The 22,537-nt window shown below is 37.5% G+C and overlaps 2 protein-coding genes and 1 long non-coding RNA gene across 3 annotated transcripts; 1 reads left to right on the forward strand and 2 right to left on the reverse strand.

Annotated features, from left to right (window-relative positions):
- The first annotated feature begins 220 nt into the window (after positions 1-220).
- Positions 221-9,080, forward strand: scamp4 (secretory carrier membrane protein 4). Its single transcript, XM_082139902.1, has 7 exons — positions 221-303; positions 2,270-2,367; positions 2,487-2,615; positions 3,885-4,041; positions 4,130-4,231; positions 6,391-6,508; positions 7,470-9,080. The coding sequence occupies exons 2-7, from the start codon at positions 2,361-2,363 to the stop codon at positions 7,650-7,652; spliced, it is 696 nt and encodes a 231-aa protein (XP_081996028.1). The 5' UTR covers positions 221-303; positions 2,270-2,360; the 3' UTR covers positions 7,653-9,080.
- On the reverse strand, positions 5,085-6,383 carry LOC309476757. The gene is made up of 2 exons (XR_014198340.1): positions 6,153-6,383; positions 5,085-6,017 (listed from the first exon to the last, which is right to left on the reverse strand). It is a non-coding gene; the product is annotated as an uncharacterized lncRNA (long non-coding RNA).
- Positions 9,081-9,461: 381 nt separating the features above from the next.
- Positions 9,462-22,537, reverse strand: LOC309476680 (semaphorin-4E). The gene is made up of 15 exons (XM_082139826.1): positions 22,366-22,537; positions 18,647-18,988; positions 16,375-16,520; positions 16,197-16,259; positions 15,975-16,073; positions 15,576-15,675; positions 14,458-14,562; positions 13,827-13,978; positions 13,556-13,728; positions 13,321-13,480; positions 12,840-13,062; positions 12,519-12,634; positions 12,078-12,241; positions 10,335-10,387; positions 9,462-10,260 (listed from the first exon to the last, which is right to left on the reverse strand). The coding sequence occupies exons 2-15, from the start codon at positions 18,756-18,758 to the stop codon at positions 9,542-9,544; spliced, it is 2,385 nt and encodes a 794-aa protein (XP_081995952.1). The 5' UTR covers positions 18,759-18,988; positions 22,366-22,537; the 3' UTR covers positions 9,462-9,541.

Raw genomic sequence — 22,537 nt, forward strand, 5'->3', positions numbered from 1 at the left:
GTACGCAAATATTCACAAGTTTCTGCCAAAAATAACAGAAATGTGTCATATTTATTCATTGCCAGAAGGCAGGGAAACTGGTAAATATTCTAGTCACAAACGCTGAGACCACACCTTTGATCATCTTGTGATGGGGCTTGTAGTGTTCAACAGTTAAAACGTCCGAATGCCACCTACAAAACAGGCCGCGTTTAGAACTACATTTCCCACAATGCATCAGAACGCTTCGAGTCCGCCACATGATCGCCAGGATTCAATGCAGACTGCAGACGCATCCCCATCAACATATTTAGCTGTGCTCAGGTATCGTATCTTCGGGAATATAAGTTTTATTGTATTTTTATTGTAAAATGAGATTTTATTATACTATCAAAGCAATGTTTTTTTCTTTTAAGCACATGAAATGGCATTTCTAATTTGCGTAGATGTGTAATAGTTTGACTGTTGATTTTCTACTGCAGTTGTGTTTGACAGTGCATGGTTAGCTGTTGGCCTGTGCTATGTTTTCAACTATGCTGTAAAATATCGTTAATGTAGAATTATTTTAAACAACAACACATATTTAAAACAACATAAGCAAGCCCTTATCAACAATTATTTATCATTTACTCAACTAGTGCAAAATCAGTTTTTGTGTGTGTTTTTAGTAATTGTTGGTTCGGTGTGTTTGAGTGATCATTGTTAATATTACACAGCAAAAGTTCAGTGACATTTTTATTTGTGCGTGGTAGGGCTGTCAACGAATATTCTAAATTCGAATATATATTCGAATAGTTTTAAAAAACAGAAATTCGAACGTTAAAATTAATATTCGAATGTGAATTTCGAATATGGAAAAACACGCCCGCGGAAGCAGAGGCGCGGCTGTCTGCTCTGCGAGTGGGCGCGCGCGCTGCCTGAGGGACAGGTCACACGAGTCGCACTGTCTAGCCAACGAAAGTTGACAGTGCACTAAAAGACAATGGAATAAATTGCAGTCAGTTTTTCCTTTTTTTAATACAAGCACCAATAATGTAAGTAGCCTTTTTCTTTTTTAATAGCGCTTTATTTTTTATGAACCTCAGGCTCAGGGTAAAAGTTCTTTGTTGTCACATTTCTCGGAATTGTGTGCCTCATTTTATTTAACGTTAAACAGAAATGTTCCATGTTTACCACAGCACAGCTCGCTCGGATCGTTCAATGTCGGTTCTATACTGTAAAACTTTTAATGTTAATAAATTTGTTTCAATCACTGAATGAAGACTGCTATATTTGGGACAAGAGTCGCGACCTTAAATTGCTTGCACAAAACTCTTGATCAGCACTCAACATGTGCTTATTGTTGTTCATTTAAACCGTTATGAGCAGAGAGAGCGTGAGCGCGAGGGCGCGCGAGAGAGAGAGAGAGAGTGCCTGCGAGTGAGCGAGACTGAGGTCTGCGGTCTTGGCCATTAGTTTATTTACTTGGTTTTGTGTTGGTAATACATTGTCAAATATGTTTAAACTTAAATTAACTACCTATACAAATGTATGTATGTCTCTTTGTATTAATTTGTCCTGTTATTGACGTAATGCGAATACGTCAATAACTGGTTGCGCATTGACCAAATGCGCAACCAGATGTTCGAATAGTTCGAATATTCGTGTGTTTTTTAGAGGGAATATTCGAACGTCATTTTTGAGCAATTTTGACAGCCCTAGTGCGTGGTAGAAAGCAAATACTGATACTGACATAATGACATACAATAAATATGGAAAACTTAACTACATGATTGAGGGAGCAGGCTACACAGTGAACTCCGAGAAAACGCTACGCTTGAGCAAAGAGTTTGTGAATAGGCTACTACAAATGATGGCCATGAATAAAATATAATATTCAGAAATAAACAGTGTAGCTGACTTTGTTTAGCTGACAGTGTTTATGTCAGAATATTTATTTTAAACCACAACCCTCTAATGTCAGAATAAACCACAACCCTCTAATGTCAGAATGTTTATTTTTAAACCACAACCTTCTAAGTGCTTCTTTTACCGATATATTTACCGATATCTTTTGCATTTCTAATCCAAACAACGTCAAACTGCACTGCACTTACTTGTGCCCGTAGCAAGACACCTGTCAAGTATGAAATCCATCGGACTAACGGTTCGAGAGATAATGCGAATAACACACACACAGACAGACGTTCCTGTAATTTATAGATAGATGTACTTAAGTTGTGTTGTCAGAACTTAAAGGCTGATTATTATATCCTAAACTATTTTTTAATAATGTTTTGCATGTTTTTAGGATATCTGTGTGTCTTTTAGCACTGAAAACATCAGTATATCAGTTCAGAGAGGGACAATCAACATTATCCACCTTTTCTCAAAATTGAGAAATGACAGGTAGGTCTGGTTTGTTTGGCATAAAAAAAACTATAAATGTCTGTTTTTATCGACTTTTTGGTCCCTTGTTATTGTTTATTTGTAGGTTAAAAAAATGAATTTCTCTTTTTGCCTGACAGATCGAGCAAACAACTTCCCCCCTCTGCCGAAGTTTCTTCGCATAAAGCCATGTTTTTACCAGAATGTGGATGAGGAAATTCCCCAACCCCACTGCCAGCTTGTGCGTCGTGTTTACAATCTTTGGATCTGTGAGTAAAGAAATGCAAACTTTACTGGGAATAGTTTGGTTTCAGAAGTTCCCAAGTTTGACAGAAGCAGTTAAAGGAGTGGCTCACTTTCAAATGAAAATTAGCCCATGATTTACTCACCCTCAAGCCATCCTAGGTGTATATGAGTTTCTTTTGACAACAGTCGGAGTTATATTAAAAATATATATATAATGGCAGTGGATTGCAGCCAACAGATTGAAGCTCAAAAACGTGCATCCATCCGTCATAAACAAACTCCAAACGGCTCCAGGGTGTTAATAAAGGCCTTCTGAAGCAAAACGATGAGTTTGTGTAAAAACTTTATAAAGTAAAATAACTTGCTTCCGGCCAAACGAACGTACGGATTCCGATGTAATGCGACTTACTGCTGATATTTACGCTACGCCATGACGCACTACGCTACTTCTGACGTCACGAGTTGCGTTAGTTGCGCATTAGGGGCTAGTAGTTTGGCCGGAAGCTAGAATTTTACTTTGTAACGTGTTAAATATGAATATTTTTCTTACACAAACTCATCGTTATGCTTCAGAAGGCCTTTATTAACCCACTGGAGCCGTTTGGAGTTCGTTTATGATGGATGGATGCACGTTTCTGAGCTTCAATCTGTTGGTTGCCATCCACTGCCATTACTGTATAAAACTTGGAAGAGCCAGGATATTTTTTTTTATATAACTCCTCCGATTGTATTCGTCTGAAAGAAGAAAGCCATATACACTTAGGATGGCTTGAGGGTGAGTAAATCATGGGCTAATTTTCCTTTTAAAGTGAACTAATCCTTTAAATGGATTGTTCACCCAAAATGAAAATTCTGTCATAATTTACTCACCCTCATGTATTTTCAAACTCGTAAGACTTTCGTTCATCTTCGGAACACAAATGAACATCTTTTCAATGAAATCTGAGAGATTTCCGTCCCTCCATTGACAGCTAAGCAACTACCACTTTGACGCTTCAAAACGTTCATAAAGATATCGTAGAACGAATCCATATGAACTGAGCGGTTTAGTCCAAATTTTCTGGAGACACGACCGCTTTATATGATGAATATGTCAGTGGAGTAGCTGTCAATATGACGCAGCTGTCAATGGAGAGTACAGAACTGGCTCATGTTTCATGAAAAAGATCTTCATTTGTGTTCGGAAGATGAACGAAAGCCTTACAGGTTTGGAACGACATGATCATTTTTGGGTGAGCTATCACTGTAAGATCTGATCGCTTTATCTGATGATTGATATTCTGTTTTTCCAGTATACTCTATCACACTGTGCGTTAATGTGGTGGCCTGCATAGCCTGGTGGGCCGGAGGGGGTGGAGGGATCAACTTTGGCTTTTCGCTTCTCTGGCTGCTGGTTTTCAGCCCATGTAGTTACACCTGCTGGTTCAGGCCGCTCTATAAAGCATTCAGGCAAGGAAACTCTTTTTGGCGAAGGACACATTTTCTGAGATTGGTTTGTTCACTTTGATTGAACTGTTTTTTTTGTGTGTCTTTTCAGGGCGGATAGTTCCTTCAACTTCATGGCCTTCTTCTTCATTTTCTTCCTGCAATGTGTTCTCGCCTTCATCCAGTGTCTTGGAATATCAGGTTGGGGTGCATGGTGAGTAACATTGAAATGTTAGGATATTCGATATTTAATATGAATTGAGTTAACATCATTTGTAAATATGCTTTAATTACGGCCAGAGGATCTCAGACCAATTTCAGGGAAACAGTTTTTATAGAATAGGAGCATGAAAATGGTGACATGATCCATTACATCTTTTTTTTCTCCAACACGATTGGTTCTTCATATGTCTAATTCAGCAAATCATCCTCTGTTACTAGGTTGAAGCAAATCTGGATTTCTTGATTACTTCAGCTTGTTACTCAAGTCATGAGTTTATATATTTAGACAGCCGTCTAGTCTTTTTCATCTGCATCCGTTATTTCAACACACACTAACTTTGGCCCAAGTGTTGGGGACATTTAGTTTTCAAAAGCATATAAATGTTAACCCTGCAAGAAAAAGGAATGTTAGGTCTCTAAAAATTCCTTATTTTTTAAGTTTGGCCACAGCTTTATTCAGCAAAGATGCATTAAAGACACACGATTTTTTAGATTAAAATGTCCAAAAACCACTAGGACAATGTAAATTTGTTGAGTTGTGTACTTGCATTATCCCAGATGTTTCCAACAATGTTTAAATCTAGAGAAATCAGCTATTTTAACCAGTTTAATGGCCCGCGTCTGCATCTGCATTACCCTCGATTTTCGTTTTTACTTCCGTCAAAACCATCCAAACACCAAAGATGCTTTATATGATATGTGTTTTATTAGACAGGTGAACTTAACATGTTTAATGGTTAACATGGTTAATCTTATTGTTTGAATCTCTTGTTTTCTTTATTTACCATGAGTACCATGTTTGTACCATGCCTCAGAGACATTATTTTGTCAAATGGCTAAAACGGCAAAATCAGAAAGAGCTTTATTCGTAGTAACAGTAATACAGCATTTTCTCCACCATACAATTTATAAACCGCATGCCATTTAGCAACACAAGTCATTCATCTTTTATTATGTTAATATGATATTCTAATATCGATCTAGCTTACAGCGGCGTGCAACAAGGGTCTCATAACAGCCACCGAGCGAACGCACAGAGTAACGTTAACATAACTTTCAACGCACTTAAACATATTTTAGTGTGATTGTTTTGACCAAGTAAAACGGCGCTGCATTACCCCACAATTTTAATTCATCAGATAAAGTGACATGAGTAGTGATTCAGCACTTGTGGCTGTTTTATTATTAATAAAATGATGTGAATTTAAGAGATCAAACTTAACTGTAACAATGTTAAAGTTCAGAGAAAAAAAAGGGGTTGATGTTACTTTAAACGTAACTTTAATCGTAAAATAGGCATAAACAACAAAGCGCAGCGGCCGACTGTGGCATATATTAAAACAGCACGGTAAAACGTACCAGGCTCTCGCTCCTGCCCTGCTCTATACCACAGTAACGTTAATACAACTTTAATACATTAGCTCACAGATGAACATGATTTCGTGAGTCCCATCGGATGTTACCATCGGCTGTGAAGGTAAAGAGACGACAACTCCCATGATTCATGGCGTCATCACACTATGCCTTTGTTATTGTTTTGAATAAGTGACCTCTAGTGTTTGCATACTGTGCCTTTAAATAGACTTTTATCATGCAAAAAAAAAAAAATGTTTCTTGAGCAGTAAATCAGATTAATTTCTGAATGATCATGTGACACTGAAGACAGGAGTAATGATGCTGAAAATTCAGCTTTGATCACAGTACAGGGGTGTGCAAACTCGGTCCTGGCGGGCGACTGTCCTGCAGAGTTTAGCTCCAACTTACCTTAACAGACCTGTCTGGAAGTTTCTAGTATGCCTAGTAAGATTAGCTGGTTCACAGGTGTTTAATTGGGGTTGGATAGACTTCTTTCAAAAACATTTAAAAAATGTAACCGACCCCAAACGGTAGTTTGTATTTTGCTTTACCCCAACTGTAACTTTTTTCCCCCCATATTTATTTTTTGATAACTATTTGTAATAATCAAAACAATTATAAATGATTGTAGTTCTTTATTCTTAGTTTTCAAAAGGGATCTTTTTGTGATAATCAACATTATTATTATTTTAACTCATTGAGCTTAACTTGTGTTGTGTCAATAAACCCAGTCTTTGTGTGGCCATTTTAATACTTCCAATGATGTTAACTCGCCATATTTTCCTCTCTTCGCAGTGGTTGGATCGCCACAGTGATGTTTTTCAGCACGAATGTAACCTCGGCTATATTCATGCTCATCTGTACTCTGCTCTTTACCGTAGTTACGGTTCTCATGGGACTTGTTCTCATCAAGGTATGATTTGAACACGCACACAACCCTTAACTCATCATTACTACTAAAAAAACCTTTACTTTAAAGAGAAAATCCTTAAAGCTGTAGTCTGTAACTTTTTTGGGTAAAAAATTATCCAAAAAATGTCAATAAAAATTATGAGCAAGTACATAACCAGCCAGCGTTCTGAACAATCTGCTTGCCTTAGCTCATTCAAAACGGTAAGCTTGTAATAATGTTTTTAATTCCAGTGGTACTGGTGGATATTCGCGGGAAATTGGAGCATGTCTTTGCGTCATTACGTCACATCTGTACACATAAAGAAGGAGTCTCGGCTAGTAGGCTATGTTGCGTGTGAGGATGTTGGAGGTGGAGATTTATAGCCTTTTGCACTTGATAGAATTAAACTTATCAATTTGATGGCGGATCCAGAAAGGTTCAAACGACAAGCAGTGACAACTGGAGATTCACCCGTCAAACTGAACTACAGGTAGCCCTAATACATATTAAATGTAGTCACGCAATGCTGATGTTGTTAAGATTAACAATTGGAGAACAAAGTATAATTTGCACGGTTTGACGTGATATGATAAGCGATCGTTAGATTTAATCAGCGCGATTTACCTCAATGCTTTTTTCCCCTTAGTTGGTCAGAACAAAAGTGAATGTTACTTACTTGTTCAGATTACATTTTCCGGTGAAAATTCTTATGTTGGTCATACTTCCAAAAAGTAGAATCTGTGATTGCGAATGCCAGGATCCACACCGGCGCGGCGACTGACAGCCGCACATTCTCCTCAAAACATTGGATTCATCCGCGCTGTGCCGTGCCGAGGCACAACCCACATAAAGTTGATAATTCCGCGAATAACTGCAATTGCAGATTTCGAACAGAGATGGCGACAAAGAGGAAAAACTACAGACTGCAGCTTTAAGTTAAAACAAAAGAGCAAAGTGTCACATTAGTGTTGTCCCCTCAAAGGTCCATCGACTATATCGTGGTGGAGGAGGCAGTTTACAGCGGGCGCAGGAAGAGTGGAGCACGGGTGTGTGGAAGAACCCCCCAGTGAGAGAAGCCGGATTCAACGCCATCTCTGAAACCGGCCCCAGCCTGCCCCAGTATCCAGCCGCTGTGCCCAACTACCCAGAGAGCGGACCCTGGTGATACCTTTTCTGAACTACAGATGGAGCAAGAGCACCACTGTTTGTCTTAGCATCAAAGGGGCAGTTTGCAGAGGGACGTTACCCAATATTTTTGTGCAGAGAATGTAAGAAAACACTTCAGCCAGATCACAGACTTGTGAATGGTTATTTTGCTTTTGTAATAATTTTTTTTCATAGCGAAAAGATTGAATGTTAATCATTCCTTAAAAGGATGTGGATAAACAGTATATATATATTTTTTTTTTTAGCTGTAAAGAGTAGATCTCTTGAACACTGATTTAAATAGAAGTGATTGACGATCGAAAATGTGTCAAAACCCTGTTCTGGGTGCAAATTCTGACAGAAACGCTAACCAGAAGAATAAATGGCCAATCAAAATAAGCAAACTGCTCCTTTAAAGACATCTCAACACATACTACCCTCACACTAACAGCAAAATTACGGAACATTAGTTCAAAAATAGAAAAAAAGGACACTGTTATATAATATTACATTGATGGATTGATTTCAGTTCATCTGAGCCTTGACTTTTCTTGTCATTCCATTGACTTGTTTGTAAATGAAAAGAATAGTTGCATATCAAATTTAATTCAAAGATCATGTTAAAACAAATGGATAGAAATGCATATATATATATATATATATACACATGTATGCGACATACAATCGCTTTACTGTTTTAGGGAAAGTGATATTTGAGAGGGGAAAAAGCATGTCTGAGTGTTCTTTTCTAAATCATGGCAGCTTTTCTATTTACCTCAAAAAAACCCATCTTGCATCTCTTCCACATCAGCGCTTTTGCAGTTAATTAAAAAAAATGTTTTACTTAGGAGAATTATTCACTTGTACTTTTAAGATTCACAAGCATGAATTAAATGTTTTTGTAAATGGTATGATTTGCATATGACACGCCCCTTTTATACACTGCTGCAAAGCGTTTCAGATTTTTTTTTAATTCTATGACCGGGAATGCAAACACATCTTGTGCCTGCTGTCTTTCTGTTTAAAGCTTTTCACGTCTTTGAAATAAAGACCGCCTTAATTCTTCATGCATATTAAGCATGTGTGAACCAATAGCTTTCGAGTTTCCCTAAAGTGCTACAATTTATTCATGGATGTGGCTATATCCTGTGCTATTTTTACTACTGGCGTATAAATATGCATTGCGCATTTATTCCTGGTTTCATCTCGCTGAGTTTACAGTTGTGGTTGGCTGACATTTGGTTGGTTGGTTGACACTCATTTTTAATATGTGACTTGATCTTTGGTCCTTTTTGCTCAATATCTCCCTCCACAGGGCTACAGGAGGTTGATTTTGCAGCGTTTCATGACTGACTTTGTGTAGCCAATGTATTTAACAATCCTGCATATGACATGTGACTGGAATGGCTCTCCAGCTTTATTTCAATAAAAACATTCAGACTTTTCAGACTGTAGTCACTTTCATTGCGGTCACTCTCTGTAAATAATAGGCGATGTGAGGCGATTATTTCACATAATAGTATGCGAAATGAGTAGTGTGTCCAAATTCATAGTATTAATTGAGGTGAAACAGGAGAGAGAACAGACGTGTGCTTAAGTACACCGGGTCACGGCACCAAATAATACTGACTTGTATTGACATTCACACAGAAGCGACATGGCTGAGGCACTGAGAGAGTGAATGTCACAAAGATTGCGAAGTTCATTTCGAAGTTCAGCTACTGATTGGTAGGATGTTTTAGCTTCATATTTCTTAAGAAAAATTTAGTTTTTTTCACATTTATCTACATTTTTAAATGAGGCTTTGACAAACTCTGAACTTTCATAGTTGAAATTTATGAATTTGTATTTTTATTAGTAATAAAAAATAAATAAGTATAAAAATTATATTAAAAAAATCAATCAATCTTAAATCTCAGACTCATCCGTAATGTACTTAAAAATATGAATGTCCGTTGTCGTATCCCCATTACTGTTATTCCTTTGGAAGCTGGTTGCTTCAATATTACTGTTTGTTGTGACACACAACCTGACCATTGGCTGTTTAGCGTCCACGGCATCATTTCCTGTGTCCATGTATTTCCTTTCTAGAAGATTCCTGGGGCTTTTGATAGGTTGTCTCCCACAGCACATAAATGGAGAGATGTGGCCCATGTACCAGTTCCAGATCAGCAGACAGGCCATCATAACGGATATCACGGCCAGCGCCACTTGCATTACCACCCATTTCCTCTCACTGCCCTGATTTATAACATATGAAGGAGTCTCTTCGATTTTATGCAAACCTGGTGATGTTGTGTGGCTTTCAGTAAGTATTCCCAATGTAGTCTTAATCTTATCCGTCACACCTACTGGTAAGCGTTCACGCAAGTCATAAATGGCCAGTGTTTGGGTGTACTGTCTCCCTTTCGCCCGCTCGACTGACGTGCAGGTATAGAGTCCAGCGTCATTGGCTGAAGCGTTGTAGATAAGGATGCCATCACTATAAACAGTGTACTTCCTGTTTGAGTAGGGGAGAGGCTTTCCAGCAAAGTTCCAGTTGACCTGAGCCAGGTTAGAGTCGGCTTGACACAGCAACCTGATGTTGTTTCCCAGCACCAGGGTGCAGATCTTTGGTTCCACAGTAGCTGATGAAGGGGAAAACATGTTAAATAAAGCCCTGATTTTAATGTGGAATCAGAACAAAAAAGTTACTACATACCTGTTGTTGGGCATCGAGTGGCATCCCCGTCTTTCAGGCTTTGTATCAGATTACTAAAATGCAAAAAGGTTGACGTGAACTGTCAGTATGGGTTGTTTATACACACCTAAATGTAGTCCGGTAGATATTAGATAAGCAAAGTGGTGGTTAAAGGAATGATTTACTCAGCCTCAGCTACAAAAAAACTGACTGAATTTAATGAAATTTAGTTTTATTGTTTTAAGGTGCATTAAGTGATTTCTGAGAAAGTGGATTGGACCGAGCAGCACACACATTGTAGCCAATCAGCAGTAGGGGCGTGTCCACTCATGATGGGGAGGAAAGAGAGTGAGCCAATCAGCAGTAGGGGTGTGTCCACTCATGATGGGGAGGAAAGAGAGTGAGCCAATCAGCAGTAGGGGGCGTGTCCACTCATGGGGAGGAAAGAGAGTGAGCCAATCAGCAGTAGGGGGCGTGTCCACTCATGATGGGGAGGAAAGAGAGTGAGCCAATCAGCAGTAGGGGGCGTGTCCACTCATGATGGGGAGGAAAGAGAGTGAGCCAATCAGCAATAGGGGTGTGAGCCAATCAGGGGCACGTTTAAGTTCAAAACGGTGCGCAACGTTTTGCTACGGTTTCCGGGTTGAACGTCATGTTTCCTGGAAACGGTGTGCAACAGGGTTTGAGATACGTTTTCTCTTGTTTGGTGGGTGTGTCAGAACTGCAGTCCAATCAGCAGCGACATGTATATAAAGCACGCGGTATTAAAGTGAACTCGCACAATGGGTTCAAGGAAAGTCATTTACAAATGTGTTCGATGCAGCTCGGTATACGCAACAACTGAGGATATTAGAAGACATGTTTGTCGTAAGTTTTATTGTAAAAATATAGGATATCAACATGATGTAGTTGTTTATATTTTTAGCTTCATTGTAAGTGTATGACATTTGGTATAGAAATAAACAATGGTAATTAAGTGCTTTTCCTAAAAATGGGAAAGAAAATACAGGGTATTAAAACAGTATGAACTACAAATAAAGTCAGTATGTGAGGCTAAATAGATGTGTATTAGTCTGAATTAGGTAAGATGTGTGCTTCCATTTCAGTTTCAGCAATCCCTTCACTCGATTGGGATGTGCTCTTTTGTTCTGGGAGGCAAGTGCAGAGAACACAAAGAATGGCCTTCTCAGCTGCCATAGTTGCAACTCTTGCGTCATCAGAACAGTGTGTTCAACGCATCACCGTTTCTGTTTAAAAAACGGGCAATGTTTTGTCGGGGCTGAGCGCAGCCCAGCTGTTGTGATGTTAGCTATAGTAACAGGAGAGTTTTGAGTGTCATTGTTTGTCTGGAGCTGGTGTGCTGCTGGCAACTAACAATGAACTCGTGCTTGTATACTCTTGTGTACCGAATGTTCATGTCGTTTGTTCGTCATCTTCACTTTAATTTCTGCAAAGCATTATTTTGCTTCACTTCAGCTGTGATAAAGAGAGACTTGCTCTTTGGGGGCGGAGCTAAATAAAGGGAGGGGTGTGTTTGTTTGGGTTGATTTCAAATATCAACAGTGTTTCTCAGAAATCGCTTACTGCACCTTTAATTAAATGTTAACATTTTAAATTATTACTTTTTTTTAATTTGCTGAAAAACAAAACAATCTGTTTTGGGAAAGTCTTTGTTTTGGAACGACACTTCATCCTGTAAGTGACAGGATTTTTTTTCTCAATTCTTCCTTGATATGGGATTGTTCTTGTGTGCGAGTGTCTTACCCTTTTGCAACCTCAGGTGATGTGGGTAATCTAGAGCACCGCAGAGCGGTGACGTCCCAGGAACAGTAAGGGTCTCTGGCCAGCACACAGTCCAGACAGGAAGAATAACGACTGCAGTTGCTGACGGGCATTTGTACGACCCCGGACGCAGAGCCTGCGTACAACTGGACCACACAGACAACTCATGATGATTCATGCTTTTTTTCATGATGAACTATGCAACTAAATAATCCACCACTTTGGCTTTCTAATCATTAGCAATTAAGAGTCATAACAAAAACAATGTAATTATGTGGAAATTACTCCTTACTTTAGTTAATACTGTTTCTTATGGAAGCAAAATTAACATTAAAGTGAGTTATAAGCAAATGAATCTGAATTAAATCAAATCTGAATATAATTGAATTAGCAACTCTTATACCCATCCCCAGTATTGCGTACCTGATTCTGGTTAAGTCGTAGGATGTCAATCGGCTCCGTGTTCTGAAACAATTTAACTTCCTCAATGACATGTATTTCTCCATCATAGTTCACAGCTTTCTGCACATAACCGTTTTCTAATGGAAAACAGAAAACAATTTGACTTTCACTACAAAAACAAAATTCTACATCCAGCTTTTTAACACTACTCAAAAAAAACAAAACAAAAAAAATGCAATAGCTCAGTCCAAGGTACAATTAACATTCCTCAATGACAGTTTACACACACCCTCTAACTGACTTTAAGAGCTGCTCCGCCCTAGAGGCTAAAGGGAATCTCACCAGTGCCGACAAACATCACAGGATAGGACTGTCCGTCCGATGCAGTTACGACGTCTACCACAAGGCGGGTCAACACCGGGCCTCTCTTGAGCAGCAGGGGCTTGCCTGTGATTGGACGGACCGCGTCGTCCATGAGAGGCCGGTCTCGGATGAACTGTAGGGTTTTATCAGGGAGATCCAGCGACCCTTTTATTCCCAAACTCCTCGCTGCGTTGTTGATGCACTGTGAATATTGCACATGAAAAATGTGATGGGTTTTTTTTACACTTTTTTTTACTTTATATACTGATAATATCAGTATATTATTTGACATTCGTTACAGCAGAATTTAAATACCATGTTATATAAATAGGGTTCTTAAAGTAAACCATAGTATATCTCAAAAAAATTCTGGTACATAGTTTTTTGAACTATTTTAACATCTTAAATATTACATACATCCCCTTAAAGACTATATATAAGACTATTAATGACCACTCACAGCTCCTGGTCGGGGGACAGGAAGCTCTCCGTTGTACGTGACCCACTTCACATCAGACATTTCCACGCTCACCTCCGTCTTAAATTTGCCACGAGAGAACACCTCGCTGATGTCGGTTACATTAAATGCACATACCGCTGAAGACTGATCTGTTGAGCTCCTGCATACACAAACACAACTGTCAACTGAACGAATGAGTGAATTCAGATGCAAGACCACGCAGGACAAAACTTACGATTGAGAGGTGAAGACAGCGTAAAATACACTTTTCCTCCATTTCTTGTGGCGGACATGGAAGACGTCCTGTATGACGTAGGGCAGACTGGGCTCGGGGACGGAGCAGTCCAGACGAGCCTTCAAGAAGGAGGTCCATTTCCTTTGGAGGGTCCTTTGACCACCCATATCACCCTGTAAAACGGGAAAATGACAAAAGTCTTTACAAGATCAGGGCTAAATATGCTAAATCCTTCCGTTTGCACCGGTTAAAAGGACCAGTGAAGGGTTACCTTGCAGACTCTGGCGACACGCGACACCACAAGCTTGTTGTAGAAGTCGTACTCCACGGCGTTCTCACTGAAGAACATGTAGACTTTGTCATCGTCGCCCTCAGGACTGTCCTCACTTTCTGGGACCACGTCCATGTAGATGAAGCTTGGCTCTTGAGTGGGTAATGAAATGTGATTTTTCACTATGTTCGGAGCAGTTGTTATTGTGAACTAAAAATAAAACTATTAAAAGTTGTTTTATATAACTGAAAATAGCTAAAAATGTAATATAAATCGTGCATAAAAAACCGTTTCCTTGGCAACTAACTAAAATAAGTTGAAGTAAATTACTAACAATTACAAACTTAATAGTACATTACTAAACACTAACTTTAAGTTGATGTAGAATTACTAAAACTGAAATAGAAATAAATAAAAGCTATATGGAAATATTATTAAAATTAAAAAAACGACAAAAGCACATAACAAAATTACTAAAACTTAAATTAAAATGAGAATATAATTCAAAAAAGCTAATTCAAAATATTAATAAATACTAGATTATTATTCACACAAAGCCTTTTATTAATCTACAATTAGAATAATAAAAGCCTGTAATTAATCTTTGTTTCCTGGAGGAAGTCTGACATACCATTGAAGCTCATTAACACTGTGCGCAGTGTAATGGGAGAGGTGCGGAGTAGGACCGGGTCCGAACCCAGAAAGTTAAAGGACGTGGCAGAATACAGTTCTTCATCTATGGAAAAATAAATAAATAAATATATATATAATTTTTCCCCCCTCCACAATGCATTTAAAGTGCCCATATTATGTTATTTTAAAGGTTCCTAACTTTGTTTTGGAAGTCTCCTACAAAAGGTTTACAATTTTCTCATAATAAACATTGCACACCACATCTTTTCTCAAAGAGTCTGAAAACGGTTAGTTTGAAGATTCAGTCTCTCTAAAACCTCCACTCTTCTCTGATTGGTCAGATGGCTCAGTCTGTTGTGATGGGTCTACTCTGCTCTGATTGGTCAGATGGTTCAGTCTGATGTCATTGGTCTACACTGCTCTGATTGGTCGGATGACCCAGTCTGTTATGATTGGTCTACTCTGCTCTGATTGGTCAGATGGCCCAGTCTGTTATGATTGGTCTACTCTGCTCTGATTGGTCAGATGGCCCAGTCTGTTATGATTGGTCTACTCTGCTCTGATTGGTCAGATGGCCCAGTCTGTTGTGATTGGTCTTCCACTTACAGTGCGTGTCGGAAACGAAACGCTATTACCATATCTGAATTTTAGCTCTAGAGGCTTCCTCAGCACTCGATACACAATAATACTACCAGACAGCGTAGTTTTTTCTATATCAGTTCCAGCGTGAGTGTTCCCAAAATGTCGACAGCACAAATCAAAGTCTTCCAGTCTCAGCTACAACTACAATGTTTGAGGGCTAGTCAAAGTAGACGTTGTTCACGGGCAGCCAATGAAGACGGTAGACTGGCATTATGCAAATTTCTTACATTGTTACGTAGGTTTGTAACAGGAAGTGAGACTTGAATTGCTGACGACTCTTTTCGGGAGTTTAAATCGATTCTTTCTTTTAAGAGACAATATCTTAATTTGTCGTGCACTTTGATCTTTAAAACTTTGCTGTCTTTTTACCTTCACAAACAGCTATATTACACAATGCATGAAAGGTTATATTCGAAAAAAGCATAAAAGGACACTTTAAACTGCTAAAAAAACCTGCATGGACGACATACATACCAACCATAACAGAAGAGGATCTCTGGAACGGATCGAAAGGACATTTCCCCCTCCCGTCTTCCAGCTTTCCCTCCAGCTTCAGCTGCCCATCATTGTACGTCTGTTCAGACAAATGCAATTAACGCAAGGTTTTTTATCTTGTTTTTTAGCATTATTACACAAGCGCTTGATGGATGACATAACACCTGACATTCCTAATCTCATACCAGGAAGAAAGTGATTGCGAAATGCAAGCAGTGAGTAGAATAACAATGTAAAAGCCAATTATTTCTTTTTTTTGGTCTTTATACTTTAATATATATATATGTTCACAATAGAATTAAGGATTTATATTTCAAATTATTAAATATAATAATATAGGAAATGTGTAAATATTAAAATTCTGGTTATGTCACTTACTATGTAATCGCAGGTTGGGCTAAAGGCGTTTGTTCCGCACACGTACATCATGCTGTTGTTCATTTGATGCAGCATCCGTACATAATTATGACAGTCGATCTGAAAAGGTAATCAGATTTTTGATATCATATAGAAAAACAAACTCCCTTGTTCAAAGTATTTAAGCTGATGTGTTTAGTGTCTTTGTGAGAATGTGTGGCAGTTACAGAGATCTTTACTCACGTCAGGAAGTTTTCCTTTGGAGGTGCACTCCTTTTGTTTCTCTTCTGTAACCTTCCAAAGCACCTGATGGGTGGAGAGAAATCAATACAGACTATACAGATGTGCTTTTTTGAAACAGGGTGGAAGAATTCTGTCTTGTTGTTGCCAAAAGATAAAGGAAAGGAAATCAAACCGGCACCTTAGACTTGGCAACGGAGATATTGTTTATGTCAAGGGCGTAGACGGCCTCTCTCGCCCCCAACACCAGCAAACCCAGATCCTCCCTAATCAGCATTGTGGAGTAATTCCAGACACCTTCCTCTTTAAACATGATCACATGGTTATCTAAGGACAAAAACATAAATGCATGTAGAATAACAATGAGTTTTCTATTTGTCAGTCAAGTACTATATCCAAACACGAACATGGTTCAATTAGAGTTAAACTCTAAAGGAAGTCCTTAACCTTCGGAGGATGTTTGATCAGCAACCACAGGAGGTCAAAGTAAATATTAAATATATATGTGAACATGCAGGAGGTTTTATTTTTCATTCATTTGCTATAGAGTGCAACAGCCTTCGCCCTCTTTTTCAGCAGCACTGATTCCGGAAGTATTTTTTCGGTCACACTTTTTAGATTAGGGTCCAATTCTCACTATTAACTAAAACTTTTGTCTTAATAAACTCTTAATTACTGCTTATTAATAGTTAGTTGTTAAGTTTAGGTATTGGGTTGGATCAAGGGATGTAGAATATGGTCATGCAGAATAAGGCATTAATATCTGCTTTATAAGTACTAATAAACAGTCAATATCCTAGTAATATGCATGCTAATAAGCAACTAGTTAATAGTGAGAATTGGACCCTAAACTAAAGTGTTACCAATTTTTCCATAGGGATTTAAAAAAAGTCTTCATTAAAGCGTTATTAGCCATGAACCAAGCCAACCAGCCACAAGGTGAATCAAAACTTTGATTCACAAACTTTGATTTGAAGCAAAAAAGTATTTGAAAATTGGATAAAAATACAAAGGTACTTTAGTGAGGGAAAGAACTACAATCCCATGAAGCATTGCGAACTGCATAATCGAATTAAAAACAGAGGCACATACACAAATTAAGTATTTTGAGAGTGTACTATAGGGAGATTGACTCGATTACACCATTCGCAGTGCTTCGTGTGAGTGGGCGGAGCTAAAGAGCTTGCATTTTGATCGTCTCGAACTCTCTGATTGGTGGAATTTTCTGTACAGCATTATGGTTTATGTAGTTTTCACCACAAATTCCCGTTAAACACGATTATTTTAAAACTAAGTTGAAATAATGCGGGCTAATGCCCTTCAACACAATCAAATATTATCGATTAACAACCTCGTACCTCACAGTAGGTCGGTCTTTAAAGGTTTATAAGTTATAGTTCAAAGTAAATTTCTGTATGGAGAAAATGAATAGGACTTTTACTTCTGGAAATCGAATGTTGCGCACTATGGGGATTTTCAAACCTATTACCAACATTTGGCGACATGTCTACATACTAAAAACCCTGGTTTTTGTAATTTTGTAAGTTCCTTTTTTACATAATTTTTTTTTTTTTTTTCAGGTTTATAAAATAAATAAATATATATTTATTTACATTAAAAAAAACAATGGTAGAATGTGTTGCAAGTAACAGGGCTGCAAATTAAACTACCAGGTATCAAATGTTCTTTTGTAGTTATTTCTAAACTAGTATATGAAAACTACTTTTTACATTTACATTTTACATTTAGCTGACACTTTTATCCAAAGCGACTTACAATTGCTATATATGTCAGAGGTCGCACGCCTCTGGAGCAACTAGGGGTTAAGTGTCTTGGTCAAGGACACATTGGTGTCTCACAGTGGATTCGAACCCGGTCTCTCACACCAAAGGCATGTGTCTTATCCATTGCGCCGCCACCACCCCGATACACCCCGATACACCCCGATAAACCCCGATAAACCCCGATAAAAGAAATACTTTTTAGAAAACAAAATATTTGTTTGATATTTTATTCTTACAATAACAGGGTTGACTATTGAGCTTGATGAATGCACTCAACACTACAATTTGTGTAAAAATTTTATGAACATTTTATGAAATTATTTATTGATGTTTAACTATTTTTAGTGCGTTTTTGGTTTAGAAATTAAATTAAAATCAGTTAATCATTAAAGTTTCACAACAATGATTTAAATATAATTTTGATACATTAAGTCAAAATTGTGATTTACATTGTCATATATTTTAATTAAAAGATACAGACAAAAAGAGGTGTCGCATGTCAAAATCACACTAATAAGTTGATGTACAGACGTCGGTTGTGTACTTTTATGTTAGATAGTAGTTTCTATAACATATCTAATAGACAAACATGAGATTTGTGTGCTGTATTTGCTACATTTGCTGAGTACAGTTGTACTCAATTGTAAACTCAAGAAAGAAGACTCTTACCTTCATATTGAATGGTTTTTCGGGGGGTGCTATTCAGATTGCTCCATCCAGTGTAGGCAAATGTCAGAAAGATGCCATGCAGAACGATGAAGGATAACAGAGGATAATACATGGCTTTGTTCTTGACTAAAAAAAAAAAAACTACAAAATGATAACTTCAATATTTAGCATATTTAACAATCAGCATTTAACTCATGTTTTTCCATAGTAGATTGGGCTATATGTAGGCGTCCGTATCCAAATACGTTTATCCTTTGAGAGTTTTCGTGGCCAAAAGTGGTAGTCCATGATGCTGGATGCTGAAGGAGTGGAAATAAACCTTGTCCACTGTCCCGTCTACATCTGTAGAACAAAAACACACGTTACACTGAGATCTATTTCAAAACACACACATATGATCCCACTTCCCAAACACGCAGATTCACTTGAAGGCCTGTTCCTGCATGAAGTGCACTGAACCATTAGATTTCAACAGGAGGGTGACAAAAGAAAACAAAATCCTCCACTCAAACTCATCCCTTAGTAAACACCTCGACTCAAAGCTGCTTTACCTAAACATTCCTGTACAATACTGTATTTAACACCAGGAATTCAACGGTGACTCATTGTTGTTGCAACAAGACAGATCACAGCAATCGTTTGCGGTTGAAAACAAGAAACACGGGCCGTTTTCCCACTCGGTTCGGGGCTGGATGTGAGCAAGGAGGCAGGCTGAGACATGTGCGGATTAGGGTACTAGGAGGACACCTGAAATTGTTGATGCCTGAGGCCGAAAACTCACATGTTCGCGTGTGGGATCATTCACAACCGTCATCATGTTTGAAATGTTTACATTCAAACGAGATGCTCTTGTCTTGCGTGTTCGATTGAGCAACATCCAAAAGTTCGAGATCAAGATAACAACCTGAAAATAAAAGTTAAAATAGCTCATTTTTGGAAGTCAGGCATGATAAGAGCTAGTTTTCTGAGGAGAATGTGAGTGCTTGATTTTTCTACTTCGCCTAATTAAAAACAGAATTCTGGTTAGTCATTCTGGCAGACAGGCTTGCTGTTACTCATGCCTTTAGAGAGTGTTCATCAAATCCAATTATTGCTGAGTAAGAACTTATCGGACGAGCCTCTCCCACCTGTTCACATGCTCACAGGGCTGGTAGACTAATTAGGCAACTGACTTGTTGCCTCGCTGCCTTATCAGGCAATGGCTTTGTAGGCAACATTTGCGCATGAAGGCCCCTCACAAAACTGATAGGCTTGAGGAAGTGTAATGGTTTAATGATCTACAGCAAAATAGAGCGAGCTTTGGTGAAAACTAAGCAAATATTTAATGACTACAATAATTTTTCGCTAGAAATGACATCAGAAATGGAAAACGTTGGTCAAAAACGTACATTTACACACAAACTGACCAGACACCGCAACTTTCAGACGCCATATTTATACATTTTTTTAGCTCAACTGTCAAGGAATGGAACGCACAGGATTGTGGGATATTAAAGGCAGTGAAGGATACATCTATGCTGCCTTCAAAAATCCATCAAATGAAGGGATCTCATCATTTTGCCTTCCTACCTTATATATATAACAACCTTTAAATAAGAATAATAAAATCAGTATTCATTTTTATAATTGTTTCAGTCTGTTGCATTAAATATAAAATATAATAAATAAATATATCATATTTTTTAAAGGTTATAAAATAAATTTGCATTTATTTTATTTTATTCAAAATACATTAAAATGCAACTTGTACAATGATTTAAATATTGCTATCAAACAAAAATATCAGTCTGTAGCATTAACTGTAAAATAATAATAATAATTTTTTTTAATTGTTTGAAATAATAAATCAGGGCATTAAAAATTAATTAGTGCTATTTGTAAATCCAATAACCTAAATGCAGTTTTTAAAAAAATCATGAATACGTTTTTAAATCAATCATTTTAATATTTTTTTCATATGAAAAAGGCTTCATTAAAAGAATGAATTCCTTAAAAAATGCTCAAAAATTCTTTGGCATATTATGTCATTTTTATTAAGATTATTATTATTATTTTTAAATGTTATAAATATCAGAAATTGTATTATTTTTACTTTATCAGAAATAATATTTAATTTATTCTTTAACCAATTAATGTAAAAAACAAACAAGATTGCAAAGATTAGAGCTAGAAAATCTTTTTAATATCTCTTGTCATTCTGTCATTTCGCACATTTAGCAACTGGTAATTCCAGCTTCATGTATAACTAGAGGCCTTTTTAATTGAACTGTATAGGAACATAGTACCTGAGTATGCAAATGGTTCAGGTTGAACTGAAAAGCTTTGTGATTTATTAACCTGCAGCCTTCCAATGACACTCCATGTGTCACTCGCATTGCGAAATCCTTTTACGTGGAAAAACACACCCAGTTTGGCCTTTGTTCGTACAATTCACTAAAACAAATACGCTTAATAATAGTGAATGCTGAAGGTGGCATTCATCATCAGCTAAAGGTTAAAGCTCTTTGTAGAACAACAACAACAACAACAAAATGCTATTGTGGCACGACTACAGAATATATTCACAAAGACACAAAAAAATTGTACTTAAACTAAAAACACAGGTGAGAAGGTGCATCATATGAAGACCTGGGAAAACAGATGGGCGTAAAAAAGAAAGAAAAGAGGAACATTCCCTTCTAGCGTTCAGGCAAGTCAGAGCAGGACTTGAGACGCTGTTGAGTTTACCTCAGTGTTTTATGTGTGATGTGTGTACACTCAAAAATAAAGGTTCTTTATCTGCAATTATGGTTCCGTGAAGAACCTTTAACATCCATGGAACCTTTCCATTCCACAAAATGTTCTTTATAGTGGAAAAGATGAATAAAATGTTCTTCACACTTAGAGGAGTTCTTTTTTAGAACTGTTCACTGAAAGGTTCCTTGGGGAACCAGACATGGTTCTTCTAATCTATGGCATTGCTGGAAAAACAACAACTTTTGAAATCTTTATTTTTAAGAGTCACACTTAAAATGTGTATTTCATCGCATTAGATCACAAAATAGAATGTTTATTTTTGAAATGCAATTTGTGATTTGTGTTCATTTATTAAGTCAGTTCTTCTAAAGTTCTCACTATTAAGCAAAGGTGAATTTCATCACATTGAATATGCTTTTTACAACCACACTTTCATCCTCATTATGAACAACCTATTTTGTTTTATCATGTAAAACATTTTAGATGTGTGCTTGTGTTATCGTTCTTTAAAATTAACGACACTTAGTTTGATGTATCTAATCCAATGCCATTTAGACTTTTTATGTGTAACTTTTGGGTAACACTTTAGGGTCCAACTCCCACTTCTTAGCATGCATATTAGTAGGCCACTTATAAAGCACATATTAATGCCTTATTCTGCATGACCATATTCTACAATACCTAAACTTGACAACTACCTTACTAACTATTAATAAGCAGTAGCCTAATTGTTAAGTTAATAGTTCGTTAATAGTGAGAATTGGACCCTAATCTAAAGTGTGACCCTGTTTTCCTGAATTTTTCTGACCAATAATACATAGTCTAGGTAAATTGATGTCAAAGTTAAGTTAGTACACATGGATTCACTAAACCCTATGAAGAAGCGTTCCTTTACAGAAAGACTAGCGTCTAATTAAGCATAAAAGTCTTTCATTCTACTAAATTAGCCTAAACAAATATTATTACAGCATAAATCAACTCACCAGAGATGTCAGAAATGCTCTTGAACGGCTGAATAATTGTCGCTCATGTGTGTTCACTCCGAGTGAGTCTGACTGTGTGTGTGTGTGTGTGTGTGTGTGTGCGTGACCCAACACCTGAGAGAGACACCGTCACATCCTGGTCATGAATCACCAGTCTATCAATGCTTGATGA

This window comes from Leuciscus leuciscus (assembly GCF_965113295.1).
Source record: "Leuciscus leuciscus genome assembly, chromosome: 15".
Taxonomy (NCBI): Eukaryota; Metazoa; Chordata; class Actinopteri; order Cypriniformes; family Leuciscidae; genus Leuciscus; species Leuciscus leuciscus.

Excerpts from the sequence above, each read along its gene's own strand:
- scamp4 (XM_082139902.1), top strand. Across the intron at positions 4,232-6,390 it reads ATATCAGGTTGGGGTGCATG|TGGTTGGATCGCCACAGTGA; the intron begins GTGAGTAACATT and ends CTCTCTTCGCAG. Across the intron at positions 6,509-7,469 it reads TGGGACTTGTTCTCATCAAG|GTCCATCGACTATATCGTGG; the intron begins GTATGATTTGAA and ends GTCCCCTCAAAG.
- LOC309476680 (XM_082139826.1), bottom strand. The coding sequence starts at position 18,758 with ATGTATTATCCTCTGTTATCCTTCATCGTTCTGCATGGCATCTTTCTG. Across the intron at positions 13,729-13,826 it reads GTGTCGCCAGAGTCTGCAAG|GGTGATATGGGTGGTCAAAG; the intron begins GTAACCCTTCAC and ends CCCGTTTTACAG. Across the intron at positions 12,635-12,839 it reads TGTGATGTTTGTCGGCACTG|AAAACGGTTATGTGCAGAAA; the intron begins GTGAGATTCCCT and ends GTTTTCCATTAG.